This window comes from Lethenteron reissneri, chromosome 39 (genome assembly GCF_015708825.2).
Source record: "Lethenteron reissneri isolate LAM-NWPU_2019-01 chromosome 39, ASM1570882v1, whole genome shotgun sequence".
Lineage (NCBI taxonomy): Eukaryota > Metazoa > Chordata > Hyperoartia > Petromyzontiformes > Petromyzontidae > Lethenteron > Lethenteron reissneri.
The window spans coordinates 11967780-11982516 of record NC_083817.1 but is presented as its reverse complement, the minus strand read 5'-3'; the positions used below and the strand labels follow the sequence as shown (position 1 = coordinate 11982516).

At 50.8% G+C, this 14737-nt stretch overlaps 1 protein-coding gene across 4 annotated transcripts in view; it reads right to left on the bottom strand.

Annotated features, from left to right (window-relative positions):
* Positions 1 to 14737, bottom strand: part of LOC133352054 (transcription activator BRG1-like) — a 59615-nt gene that overhangs the window by 13585 nt on the left and 31293 nt on the right. For all 4 annotated transcript variants that reach the window (XR_009756250.1, XM_061567776.1, XM_061567778.1 and 1 more), the window contains 8 exons: positions 14429 to 14536; positions 13712 to 13798; positions 13136 to 13182; positions 11995 to 12161; positions 10502 to 10665; positions 9407 to 9634; positions 7393 to 7470; positions 1702 to 1920 (listed from right to left, as the gene is read on the bottom strand). Coding sequence is in view for 3 of the 4 variants with exons in the window: in XM_061567776.1 (XP_061423760.1) it covers positions 1702 to 1920; positions 7393 to 7470; positions 9407 to 9634; positions 10502 to 10665; positions 11995 to 12161; positions 13136 to 13182; positions 13712 to 13798; positions 14429 to 14536 (1098 nt within the window). In the remaining variant the exon portion in view is untranslated. The remainder of the gene's footprint in view (positions 1 to 1701; positions 1921 to 7392; positions 7471 to 9406; positions 9635 to 10501; positions 10666 to 11994; positions 12162 to 13135; positions 13183 to 13711; positions 13799 to 14428; positions 14537 to 14737) is intronic.

Below are 14737 nucleotides of genomic sequence, written 5' to 3'. Positions count from 1 at the left end.
CGCAGACGCAGTCACCCTCAGGTGACCCACACAGACGCAGTCACCCTCAGGTGGCCTACACAGACGCAGTCACTCTCCGGCAGCCTACACTGACCCAAGTCAAATGCGAAGGGTGTGACCGTCATAGCAACAGGCCCGACTGTGTGGCAACATGGCCAGCAAAAGTTCACTGCTCATGCTGCAGAGGTTTGCAGTTCAATTCCTGCAGGCCACCCTGGTTAATAGTCAAGAGTAATTTCCTAATCAATTGAGCATTGAACCATTGGTGTTGACAGTCCTGAGGCAGTGGTGGGAATTCCACATTATTTTATAGGAAAACCACTGTTGACTTTGCAACTAAGTGGGACGCACTTCATCAAACCCAGAGGGAGCGATGATGGACTGAGTAAACCCCTCCGAACCAGGAATAGAACTCGCCACCTTCCGATTGCGAGCCGCTCTACTCACTGGAAGAGCCAGTTGGGAAGGTGGGGTGGTACGTGCTCCCCCAATCATCCTACAGAAATCCTTAATTTCGATCGGATCATTGGGGTTTATTAGTAATAAATTGGTATTTTGCGACCCCCACTGCCACTGTGTAGCATATTATTACGTGCCAGGGACTCTATGAAATGATAGTACAATAGTCTGAGTCCATAATTGGCAATAAATAACGGCAAAGCAGTTATAAGTGACTCACAAAATTGTGCGCAGTTGCGTATACAGTGCACGACTTCCCTGAAGGCATACCTTCAGCGAGCGCGATGCCGATCACACACGGTTCGAATTCGACCCTCGATCGATGGCTGCACCCTCGATCGATGGCTGCACCCTCGATCAATGGCTGCGCCATCGCCGCACACGCGTCAAATAAAAAGCAAGGGACAAGTCCTTATTTACTAGTAACTCCTATCATTTTTCATTGCTGGGAAGCTGATAATTGTTTTTTAACTTTTTTATCTGGCAACAAAACTGACACCTTTTTTTTACAAGGACCACAATACCTGCAGTCGGAATGTTTGCATTCCGACCGCAGGTATTGTGGTCAATGCAAACATGATTCCTTGTAAAAAAAAGGTGTCAGTTTTGTTGCCAGATAAAAGGGTAAAAAACCAATTATCATATTTTGCTACTGGCAAAGGAGGTTCCAATGGTGCTGGGAAGCTGCCTGGCCGGGTAACCTTGCGGGTGTCTGCACCGTGAGACACTCCGCCCCGTCTGCTTCACAGTGGACGTTGAAGGTTCCATGATGTCATTAAAAGAACAGAAGATAAGGCCATTGTGTACCAGCTTTGTGGTCCAAATTTGAAAAGTTACCTGGAACTGAGCCAATCAAATGAAGTTGTCATGTGGATACATATTACAATTTATGTGGCTTTTCATAAAACCAGAGGAATGTTGAAAATCAAGCAGCAGAATGTGACAAATTTGTACAATTTGCTAACCCAAAATAACCGAAAAATCATAACATTCCACTTGAAGGCCTACGTATAACATGAATAATCCAAAATCACTCTATTGGGATGACACAGGCCATCATGGTTGCTCACCCCCCACCACCCCCCCCCCCCCCCGCCAAACTCCTGCAGGAGTCACCCAGGGCGCACTAGCGTGGCGACAACCACCTGAGCAGCGCGCTTCATGCGCCGGCGACTCCCGACGCGCCCGTGCGGGCCACGGACTCGGGGCCTGCTGCCGCCACGCGCTCCAGCCCACACGCACCCGAAGCCACTGCTTCTCGGTGAGCGAGTCGCTGTAGTCCACGTCCTTGCGGTGCCGGGTGCCTCTGCCAAACATCTTCTCCTCCTCCTCCTCGCACGTCAGGCGCTCCACCTCGGCGTCATCCTTCAGGATCCACCCGGGCAGCTCGTCCTCCTCCATGAGGCGCGGCTTGCGACGGGGGTTACGCGCCTCCTCACGCCGCCGGTCGAGGTCCATGCGCTGAGCAGCGCGACGAGAGGGACGAGAGAGAGAGGTGGACATGCAGTGGGTGGGGGAGGCAGCCCACCAGAGGTGGCGCAATCACCGTACACATCAGAGTCCCCTTCTAAACACACTTGCCGAGGACAGGCCCGGAGGCCCAAATATGTCAGTGGCCAGGGACAGACGGCACGTGTAACAGTTGAAATCGAGTTGACGCATTTCGCGAATCAAGCAAGGCTAATACTTATTATATGTAACAATAGGTTTTACCCTTTCTGGCAATAAAACAGGTGTCAAGATGTTAGAACACCAACCAGAATCCTTATTCAAGGAATCCTGTTCTGCATTAACCACACGTACTGGTGGTGAACATGCAAACAAAAAACATGCTCTGATAATAGAGACATTTATATTCTTAGGTTTTTTCGGTAAAGTCACGTAGGTAAAAACATTAAAAAGCAAAATAAAATAAAAATCACGACGTTTCGGAGGCAACACAAGCTTCCGTCTTCAGGTGGTACCGTCACAGCCACGACAGCTGTATCAAGTAAATGAGAGATTGCAGGAGCTACCACTCCGTTTATATAATGGTTGGAGAAGGTGGTGGGGCAAGGGCCGCATACTTTTTATTAATATGGTAAGGTGAGGCTTAAGAATCTGATGGATGGGTGTCTAGAATTGATGTGGTCCAAGAAGTGGTTCAATGCTGGGAGGCCATGTGGCCAGATGACGAAAGTGTCGTCCACATACCTCTTCCACAAGGAAGGACGCAGGGTGGATGTCTGGATGGCGTCTGATTCAAACTTTTCCATGAATATGTTGGCTATAACTGATGACAAGGGGGAGCCCATAGGGGTACCCTCATTCTTATTTTACCTGGAATGGCACCTTCTACAAACAGAATGAGGGATTCACCATGGAAGTGGAGAAAGACGGTAAACTACCATTCTTGGATATTCTGTTTGAGAGGAGGCCTGACGGATCCTTGGGACATTCTGTCTACAGGAAAGCCACCCACACAGATTCCTACTTGAAACCGGATTCCCACCACCACCCATCTCAAAAGAATTCTCTCATCAAAACGCTATACCACAGAGCCCATGGCATTTCTGACCAACACCACCTGGCCGGTGAATTAAGACATGTACATCGGGCCCTCAGGATGAACGGATACTCTGACCGCACTATCCGCCAAGCTGTTTCTCCCACCATACAGAAACAGTCACATGAAACTCCGACCAAAACTATCACGTTGCCATACATAGCAGGCGTGACCAAAAAGATCTCCAAAATTCCAAACAAACATAAGATCCAAGTCCGATTCAGTACAGTGCATAAAATCTGTGATTTGATTCCATCTGTGAAGGATGTCGTTCCTGACTTACAGTATCCTGGAGTCTACAAATTGAGTTGCATTTGTGGTGATTGCTACATTGGAGAAACGAAACGTCATGTTTCTGATCGTGTCCGCGAGCACAAGTCAGATCTGAAACACGGCAGAACTGATTCTTCGGCCGTTGCCGATCATTGCTACAACTCGGTGGGCTCTCATGAAATTGTATTTTCCGAGACCAAGGTTCTCTGCAAACCTCCTGGCTACCATCAAAGGTTTGTACACGAAGCCATACAAATATACAAACACAGACATAATTTCAACCGTGATGACGGTTACAAACTGAGTAATCATTGGAAAAATGTGATTAACCATGCAAAAAAGATTTAACTACACTTATTTGCCAATCTTATTTGACAGACAACCATTACTGTTTTACCATGTTTAGTGGTGGTCTCCCTTTCACAGGTTGAGTCACAAACCGCACCTCAGCCTTGTTATGCATAACAAAGGCTCAGCCTTTGTTATGCATAACAAAGGCTCAGCCTTTGTTATGCAGTCTATTCTTAGTCTTAAGCCTCACCTTACCATATTAATAAAAAGTATGCGGCCCTTGCCCCACCACCTTCTCCAACCATTATATAAACGGAGTGGTAGCTCCTGCAATCTCTCATTTACTTGATACAGCTGTCGTGGCTGTGACGGTACCACCTGAAGACGGAAGCTTGTGTTGCCTCCGAAACGTCGTGATTTTTATTTTATTTTACTTTTTAATGTTTTTACCTACGTGACTTTACCGAAAAAACCTAAGAATATGAATCATTGCAGTCACGAAAGCTTCAAATCTAGAATAGAGACATTGTCTTTGAAACTGATTGGTCCACACCAGAGACAGCTTTCTTTTGAGCCGATATCTCAAAGTTTTAGACCAGAGACCGCCAAAAGGCGAACAGCACAAAGACAATGCACTATCAGGGCATTATGGCTCGGGATGAGCAGCTACAATGAGACATTTGGTGTTTTAACATCTGGACACGTGTTTTATTGCCAGAAAGGGTAAAACCTATTGTTATATTTTAATACTTATTTATTGTATACTTTACTATCATTATAAGAGCTTGGGGAAAAGAGAGGATGATGACGGGAGGGAATTTCAAAGTGGAGCAATACGAGGGGAAGAAGCAAAAGGAGAAGTGTTGTATCCTGCAGTGTGGTGAGTGAGTGAGTTGTTGTATCCTGCAGTGTGGTGAGTGAGTGAGTTGTTGTATCCTGCAGTGTGGTGAGTGAGTGAGTTGTTGTATCCTGCAGTGTGGTGAGTGAGTGAGTTGTTGTATCCTGCAGTGTGGTGGGAGGGTTGTAGTGACCTGCAGTGTGGTGAGTGAGTGAGTTGTTGTATCCTGCAGTGTGGTGGGAGGGTTGTAGTGACCTGCAGTGTGGTGAGTGAGTGAGTTGTTGTATCCTGCAGTGTGGTGGGAGGGTTGTAGTGACCTGCAGTGTGGTGAGTGAGTGAGTTGTTGTATCCTGCAGTGTGGTGGGAGGGTTGTAGTGACCTGCAGTGTGGTGAGTGAGTGAGTTGTTGTATCCTGCAGTGTGGTGGGAGGGTTGTAGTGACCTGCAGTGTGGTGAGTGAGTGAGTTGTTGTATCCTGCAGTGTGGTGGGAGGGTTGTAGTGACCTGCAGTGTGGTGAGTGAGTGAGTTGTTGTATCCTGCAGTGTGGTGGGAGGGTTGTAGTGACCTGCAGTGTGGTGAGTGAGTGAGTTGTTGTATCCTGCAGTGTGGTGGGAGGGTTGTAGTGACCTGCAGTGTGGTGAGTGAGTGAGTTGTTGTATCCTGCAGTGTGGTGGGAGGGTTGTAGTGACCTGCAGTGTGGTGAGTGAGTGAGTTGTTGTATCCTGTAGTGTGGTGGGTGCAGAAGGGTATTTGAGGCCAGGAGTGCCATCTGTACGGCTGTGTGAATCGGACAGCTGGGCCCTAATTTAAACCGCTTAAAAAGAAGTTGCTGGCATTTGAGCACAGATGTGCGAGATGAATGCCGGGAATTCCGTGGCAAAACAGGAGAAGCTACGCAGAAGTAATGGAGAGAACATGGGGCAGCCGAGTGACGTGGCTCTGATTGAGTGACGTGGCTCTGATTGAGTGACGTGGCCGTGGCTCTGATTGAGTGACGTGGCTCTGATTGAGTGACGTGGCCGTGGCTCTGATTGAGTGACGTGGCTCTGATTGAGTGACGTGGCTCTGGTTGAGTGACGTGGCTCTGATTGAGTGACGTGGCTCTGATTGAGTGACGTGGCTCTGGTTGAGTGACGTGGCTCTGGTTGAGTGACGTGGCTCTGATTGAGTGACGTGGCTCTGATTGAGTGACGTGGCTCTGATTGAGTGACGTGGCTCTGGTTGAGTGACGTGGCTCTGGTTGAGTGACGTGGCTCTGATTGAGTGACGTGGCTCTGATTGAGTGACGTGGCTCTGATTGAGTGACGTGGCTCTGATTGAGTGACGTGGCTCTGATTGAGTGACGTGGCCATGATTGAGTGACGTGGCTCTGATTGAGTGACAAGTGACGTGGCTCTGATTGAGTGACGAGTGACGTGGCTCTGATTGAGTGACGTGGCCGTGGCTCTGATTGAGTGACGTGGCTCTGATTGAGTGACGTGGCTCTGATTGAGTGACGTGGCTCTGATTGAGTGACGTGGCTCTGATTGAGTGACGTGGCCGTGGCTCTGATTGAGTGACGTGGCTCTGATTGAGTGACGTGGCTCTGGTTGAGTGACGTGGCTCTGATTGAGTGACGTGGCCGTGGCTCTGATTGAGTGACGTGGCTCTGATTGAGTGACGTGGCTCTGATTGAGTGACGTGGCTCTGATTGAGTGACGTGGCTCTGATTGAGTGACGTGGCTCTGGTTGAGTGACGTGGCTCTGATTGAGTGACGTGGCCGTGGCTCTGATTGAGTGACGTGGCTCTGATTGAGTGACGTGGCTCTGATTGAGTGACGTGGCCATGATTGAGTGATGTGGCTCTGGTTGAGTGACGTGGCTCTGATTGAGTGACGTGGCTCTGGTTGAGTGACGTGGCTCTGGTTGAGTGACGTGGCTCTGATTGAGTGACGTGGCTCTGATTGAGTGACGTGTCTCTGATTGAGTGACGTGGCTCTGGTTGAGTGACGTGGCTCTGGTTGAGTGACGTGGCTCTGGTTGAGTGACGTGGCTCTGGTTGAGTGACGTGGCTCTGATTGAGTGATGTGGCTCTGGTTGAGTGACGTGGCTCTGGTTGAGTGACGTGGCTCTGGTTGAGTGACGTGGCTCTGGTTGAGTGACGTGGCTCTGGTTGAGTGACGTGGCTCTGGTTGAGTGACGTGGCTCTGATTGAGTGACGTGGCTCTGATTGAGTGATGTGGCCATGATTGAGTGACGTGGCTCTGATTGAGTGACGTGGCTCTGATTGAGTCACGTGGCTCTGATTGAGTGACGTGGCTCTGATTGAGTGACATGGCTCTGATTGAGTGACGTGGCTCTGATTGAGTGATGTGGCCATGATTGAGTGACGTGGCTCTGATTGAGTGACGTGGCCATGATTGAGTGACGTGGCCATGATTGAATGACGTGGCTCTGATTGAGTGACGTGGCTCTGATTGAGTGACGTGGCTCTGACTGAGTGACGTGGCCATAATTGAATGACGTGGCTCTGATTGAGTCACGTGGCCATAATTGAGTGACGTGGCTCTGATTGAGTGACGTGGCTCTGACTGAGTGACGTGGCCATGATTGAATGACGTGGCTGCTATGGAGTGATGTGGCTATGGTTGTGTGATGTGGCTATGATGAAGCGTAAACAGCTGTGGTGGGTGGACCGTGTAAGCACGATGGTCAGGGGCAATTGCTATTGGGTCTCCATTAACCCAATGGCCAGGGGGAAGAGTGAACGCATATATACGTGACATGCAGGGCTCGTGTCGATGTTACAGGAAATAATAATTGGAGCATTCTTAAACACAATGAATAATACAAGCATATTTGTTTGGCTTGCGTCCTGTGGTTAAGGGTTCTTAACAATACGGATTTGGCCAGGGAATTACGCAGTGGCCTCAGCAAATAATCAACGATGAATCGAATATAAACGCCCTTTGAGATCACCACACAAGTTACAATATGGTTTCCGTACCATGAAAAGATCGAACTCATCCTCGTTGCGGGCGATCATCTGGTTCACCGTCTCATCGTCGGGCACCTCGTCCTCATCCTGCGGATGCAACAACGAGAGGGAGGGAAGAGGGGGACGAAGTGAAGCGGAACCACCGCCACACCTCGTGACCCGGCGGCTCCAGCCCACACAGCTTCATAGCCTCACAACTCCGCTCCTGCTGCTGCCGCGACCTTGTGGATTATACGAGCATCGGCAAACGAATAAAGTCGCGGGCATTCATGCTTACATTCCCATAGCGCACGGCGATAATCACGAAAGAGAGGTATCGCTGTTTCACAGACCCAGCCCACAGTAGTTTTGCAGTCGGGGGCGCGATGTGTTTTACTGGGTGCGATACTCACTGTACGTGACGTGTTTTCTATGTGTGTGTGCACGTGCGAGTGCATTTGTGTGGGCGAGTGAGTGTACGTGTGTTTTGGGGAGCAGTAGTGTACAAAGGCAAACGGACGTGAATAGGCCTCGGCAAGGTAAGGTAATTTACCCTTTTTACCGGGTAAAAGAGTAAAGGTGTCGACATGCCAAGGGGTAAGGTAAAGGGTAGGGTAAAGGTAGCTCGGAAGAATTACCCGGTAGGGTAAAGGTAGCGCGAAGTATTACCCGGTAAATACGTACCTTGTTTACCGCTAAAAACTCCGTAGCGCAGTCCGTGGCTTCCATTTAATAAGTAATAATAAAAAAAACACGCTTTTATTAAATGTACTAGTAATGGCAGAACTCCACGACTCCAGGAAGTGGCCCCGAAACTTTCCATAATGTAAGGGACCGTGGCCAATTACAGCCAACGTCAGTTGACCGTGGACAATTAGACCCAAACAGAAACATAACATATAAAAAAGAATGTTTATGATAGAATATAGTGTTGTCATCAGTATGACATATGTATACCAAGTTTGCAGTCGATACCACATTGGGAAGTGGGTTAAAATTGAGTTACTAGATTTGAGGATACAACAACGACAACAACAACAGACAGAATGAGTTCAAAGAAAGCATGTAAAATTGGAATCGAGAGTATTCTATATGTGTAGAGGGGTAATATGGGGACGTGACGTCGTGTGTGCCGTCCAGTGCGATGACATCACGAAACGTGACGTCATGCGCGCTGGGCGGCTCGATGACGTCACGTCTCCTAGAGTACTTAAGGGAGACCCCGTGACAAAAGCGGGGTCACTGTGGGAACGGGTAGAGTAGGAAGGGTAGAGAGAGAGCCAGGGGTAGAGAGGGATCGAGCGGAAAGTCTGGGGAGAAGCCGGTGGTAGCCGATAGAAGTGCTCTTTCTCCGGTCGGTGGAGTCGGCAGAGTCCCCGATCTGACACGAGAGAGACCGGAGCTAGCCGGGCAGGGACCAGGACTCGGTGTAGGACCCCTAACCCCTGGGCGTTGTCTACCCTTGTGTATTGTTAAGTTTGTAATAAACCCTTGGCGGAAGCCTCTCAACTTACCTTCATATCAGAGTGCGTCCTGGGAACTCCTCAACATATGTTATAAAGCCCTCTACCTAGCATTTACCGTTATAAACCTTTTCATGTGTAGTACCCCAGTAATTACCCTGTAATTGGGAAATTTGTATGGGGTAAGGGTAAAAGGTAAGGTAAAGGTAGGCTCGTTGCTTTTTACCTTTTACCTTACCTTGCCGAGGCCTAGGAGTGAGACTGGTCACCCATCCCCTCGTGTGCTCTACTGGCCTTCGTAGGTGCTCGCTAACAGCACTTGCCCGAACAGTCTGTTACAATCTATGTGGGGGATCTTTGCCTTTGGTGGGTGAGTGTATATGATGAGTGTGTGTGTTTGCATAGGTGTAATTACGTGTTTGCTATGTGCGTGCTAATGAACGCCAAGCAACGGACACCCTTGCAAATGTTATATTTCCACGGCGGTAGTTTAACACTACCCGGTTAACGACCTCGGTGGTAGGTAACAGGGTGGTGTAAAAATGATGAATAGAAATCTGCTGCCGGGCGGGCAGGCGCACCTCGTCCTGCTCCTCGTGCTCCAGGATGGCCTGCAGGAAGATTCGCCGCTCGTGGCTCGACGACTTCTGGTCGAACATCCCGGCCTGGATGACCTTCTGGTCCACGTTGAGCTTGTACTTGGCGGCCGCCAGGATCTTCTCCTCCACGCTGTTGACGGTGCAGAGCCGCAGCACGCGCACCTCGTTCTGCTGCCCGATGCGGTGGGCGCGGTCCTGCGCCTGCAGGTCCTGGGGAGTGCAGTCGAGAGGAAGGGCCGGGAAGGGGTCGTGATGTGCGCGAGTTTCCTGGAGCGGTTGGCACTCTCACGCGGTTTTTGTGTTGTTATAAAATTCTACCCCCCCCCATTTTATGAAAAATTTTTTCAGATCGTAACACGACACGGGCACAAACTCCGCCTCGCTCTCAAAGACAGAGAATGACTCAGAGGCGCAGGAGGAGGAATCACACAAACAAGCTGGAAGGCCAGCAGCCACGCGGGTTTAGCCAGTGCTACCAATAACTGTCCAACCTCTGGGTCCTCGATATATAAACCAAATCAATTGGTACACTTACCCACGTGACAATGTGAATTGATTGGCTGTCGGGTGGCGGAGAGTGATATTTAGACGGCACGATCCAAAAAAAGCTAATTATTGGTCATTTTTCATACTTGACAAATTTGGACTGGAATGCCAGCGCACAAAACGGCCTCCTGCTCCTTTTCAAATGACGTTGCAACATCCACTGCGAGCAAAGCAGATGGCGTGTAGTATTAATACGGTGTACAGCAGTATTCATTTTGTGTTTAGTTTGTTGTCCTTTCCCACACCTCCGATTAGCACGGTTGGCTACGTACGCTACAAAAGAAGTTCAACATTCATACAATTTACCAGGGTGCCCTGCTGAGTTTGAACCGTGAAACTACACAACGAGCGGCAGACGCGCTTACCCCCTAGCCTCGTGTCTCGGCCCGCCAACTTCCGTTTACAGTCGGTGCGCGCTCCACATTCCGCTACATCTCCGCGGCGTGTAAATCAGAAGCGGTTTACGCGAAACCGTGAAAAGTGCAGACTCGCCACTGGGTTGCGGTTTGCGACAGTATGAGGAGGGGTAACCTGGTGGGGGTTCCAGTCCGAGTCAAAGATAACAACGGTGTCGGCGGCCTGGAGGTTGAGTCCGAGGCCTCCGGCGCGGGTGCTCAGCAGGAAGATGAAGTAGGGCGAGTCGGGCTCGTTGAATTTCTTGAGGAGGTCTCCCCGCTCCTCCGCTTTTGTAGTTCCTGCACGGTAACGCCACAACGCGATTCAGTAGCCACCTACATGGCCAGAAGGTCTGAGAACCAACGACCTGCTGGGTCGATTGGGGGCGATCAGGATCAATCATCAATTGATGAAATGTTATTTTGTTTCAAGTCGCCCTTAGTTTACTTGCACCCCCTTCCTTGGCGATCCATTCGGGTGGAACGATGGGATGACGTAGCCCAGCATCCCCCTCCCACTAACCGCCGCCTCCTGCCGGCGACACCTCGACGCAAAACACTGCAGAGGCTTCGCGGTGTCCCCGTGGACGCGATCGGTCGCGGGCGTCCCGAACACGGCTACCGCCCGACCCAACGAATGACGTCCGGGCGCAGAGACCACTCAACCTGGATCGAGTTGCTCGGCAACGCTTCCCAGGGCGATGGCAAAAACTATTTTTTTTTTTTTAAGAACTGGGCCAAGTCTGGCGTAGAACAAAGCAAAGTCAGAGGCGGTGCCGGCGGGGGGGGGGGGTGCCCCGAATGGCCCGTTCTGTACGGGGATCGAGCGTGACCTCCAGCCCCCCCCCAGCTCGCCCTCGCGCGCGTCGGTTTCCTCACACACTCATTCGTGGCGTTGGCCAAACATCCCAACATAGGACAACAAAAGGAGGGCGGCTTTTGGTGGTGCCAGTTCTGGTGGCCTTCCCCGATTCGTCTGCTGTGTCCCCCAGCGCCTCTGGAGGAAACTGCAGCACATTACACATTTCTCCAGCCGAGTGTTGAGAGAGATGTGATTTGAATGAATGGCGCTAAGAAAACGTGAAAGTAAAACGAGTATTTTTTTATTTTATATGTAGGGCTTTCACGGCCAACCTTGTCCTTCTCAGATTTGTCCTCGCGATAGCTGAGCTTTTGTTGATGATGCTGTTGGAGTCTCCAGCGAAACTTCATGTAAAATAAGAATTGCCAAAATATTCTACATTCCTCCAGTTTTCCTGAGAATCCAAACCAATTGTCATATTTGTCCATGATGTGACACCTTAATTTGATTCGCTATGTCAGGTTGTAAAGGGTTATAGTTAAAAACTGACATTATACCTAGATGATCTAACCGAAAATAAAACTAATTCAGAATCAAATACAAAGCATAGTTATCACTTGCAGAACGGCCCACAGAAGCAGATATCATAGCGGTACCTCTTTACGCAACCTCTGCTCCACACACAGCATGGGGCAGCTCTGCACTCGACGCATGACGACGCGATGGAAAATAAACATAAATAACAAGAAACGAACTAAGCAACACTGTGAGCAGAGGAACAGAAGAGGGGAGAGCGGCGCATCAATCGGCAGCGCCGGCGAGCGTACCATCCAGCCGGAGGTAGCGGAAGCTGCGGAAGGCGAAGTAGTCCTCCATGATGGTCATGAGCGCCGTCATCTGGCAGAAGAGCAGCACGCGGTGGTTGGTGGCTCGCAGCTTGGGCAGGATGCGGTCCAGCACCTCGAACTTGCCCGACGCCCGGTAGAGTTCGGCTCTGTGGGAACCGAGCACAAGCGCAACGTCCGCTCTCACAAGTGTAGCGTCCTCTCACAAGCGCAGCGTCCGCTCTCACAAGCGCAGCGTCCGCTCACAAGCGCAGCGTCCGCTCTCACAAGCGCAGGGTCCGCTCTCACAAGCGCAGGGTCCACGCTCTCACAAGCGCAGGGTCCGCTCTCACAAGCGCAGGGTCCGCTCTCACAAGCGCAGGGTCCGCTCTCACAAGCGCAGGGTCCGCTCTCACAAGCGCAGCGTCCGCTCTCACAAGCGCAGCGTCCGCTCACACAAGCGCAGCGTCCGCTCTCACAAGCGCAGCGTCCGCTCACACAAGCGCAGCGTCCGCTCACACAAGCGCAGCGTCCGCTCTCACAAGCGCAGCGTCCGCTCTCACAAGCGCAGCGTCCGCTCTCACAAGCGCAGCGTCCGCTCTCACAAGCGCAGCGTCCGCTCTCACAAGTGTAGTGGCGAGAGCACGCCGGTTCGAGCGTTGTGACGCAGCCCGACACACCCCTAGCGTGACTGTCCTGGGCAAATAAGTTATATAAGAACTCCGGCCGTGGGATTTCAGAGTCTTTGTGTGCAAATTAAATAAAAAATATACGTCCAAAGATGTAGATCCTCCGTATACCCTTAACACTGTTGGGGCAAGTGCTGTTAGCGAGGACTACCACGCCCGGCCGCCTTTGTCTCCCCGAGTGGCGATGTTTACACACCGCACCAGGTACTCATTTGAGACTAAGTCGACTGGTCCAGATAATAGTCCAGATAATAGTCACTGGTGTTGGCCGTGAGCTGGAATTGAACCACAGGCTGTTTGGTTTGTAGGGCAGCGCTAACCGCTGCGCCACCTTTCCCCACAAATGTACGTCCACCACCACCGCGACCCGAGCGCGAGCTCCAAACGAGACCAATGACAGCCCAGGGACACGACGAGTGAATGGTGCGCGGGGCTGGCGTCACGCTCAGGCTCACCCTTGGATGATGCCTCCACTGAAGCCGAGGTGCTCGGAAAATGACTCCTGCAACAACAACGAGCGCCGTTGTGATAGTCCGTAACGCACGCAGCATTCTCCCATTGCAGCATGTGGGGGGGAGGGGGGGGGGGCTTTTAATAACAGCCGAGATGCGTCAAGCAGCACAAAGCCTCCGCCGCTTCACTGCCAGGCGGCTGGTCAGCTGACGGTTGTGAGTTTAAAATCCTGGTTCGGGAAGGGGGGGGGAGGGTGGGGGTTGACTCTAGACATCATCCCTCCCTCCGGGATAGATAAAATGAATACCATTTTGTCGGGAAATCATGTTGTTTTTCAGATAAGCAGCTATTGGAATGTGCAGGGTGGCTGTAAGCGGATGTTGGACATCGCTAGGTTCAATGCTCAATTCAAATTTACTTTTAACTATTTAGGCTCTAACGAGCAATTGTGCAATCACATGCACTGTTCATGAATGATCATGTAAATCACACAGCATGGCATGAATTTCCACCTCTGAATCATTTGAGCTGACTTCAGTGAAGCCACTAAACGTTTCACACACGCGCGCACACATCACCTCGATGTGCTGGAATATGTACACGTGGTTGCAGATCTTGCGCAGCTGCATGATGGTGTTCATGAGTGTCTTGGTGCCTCCCTTTCCCTGCACACACGTCCACACGTGACACCAACGCACCCATTTAACAAGTGGGGTTTCGCGACCAACGTTACGATTCATACGTGTCGTAAACCTTCCTTTACCGGACAAAGGCAATCCTATGGGTGCACATTCATGACACCTATTTAAGGCCTAAGACTGGAGGACACTTTGACAATCGTGGCGACTGCTTCACGATGCCGGTCGTCGGTCAGAGCGCCACGTCCGCACCCCGGTGTGCACCGAGTGCAAAATCGCTCTCCAGCAACGCCACCGCTGGGGCTGCTGGGGCAGTCACCAACCGGCACGTTTGGTCATCGCGTGACAGCGTTATTGAAATGGTCATGTCGGGTAGAGGAGGAATGTACGACATGCAATTTATACAGGTGATCTGACAAAAAAATCTGTTATGAATCAACAAGTCGATTGAAACACATAGCCAATACACAATAACATGAATACAAGACATAAATCCCCAAAATAGCCGTAACAGACTGTTGAGGCAAGTGCTGCTTGCGAGCACCTATAAAGGCCGTACACTCACTCATCCGCACACACACACAGCAAACACGTACTGACACGTGTACACACATTCTACTACATCTACAATGTGTGCGAGTAGAACAACAGCAGCACCTTCTTGTCCTTCTCGGAGCCATCAGTGAGCAGCACCCCCTTGGCCTGCATGTGCCGGTAGAGCACCTTCTGCAGCGCTGACATGTCGCACTTGATCACGTACTCGACCTGTCACACGTGCACACAAAGATACAAAGATCCCCCATATAGCCTTTAACAGATTGCTCAGGCAAGTGCTGTTAGCGAGCACCTACAAAGGCCTACACAGCACACGAGGGGGTAGGTGTGGCCGGCACCACACCCGGCCGGCCTTTCTACATCAAGAGCCACGAGCCATCGGGGCTCCCGTGGGGTCGACGCCATCTCGGT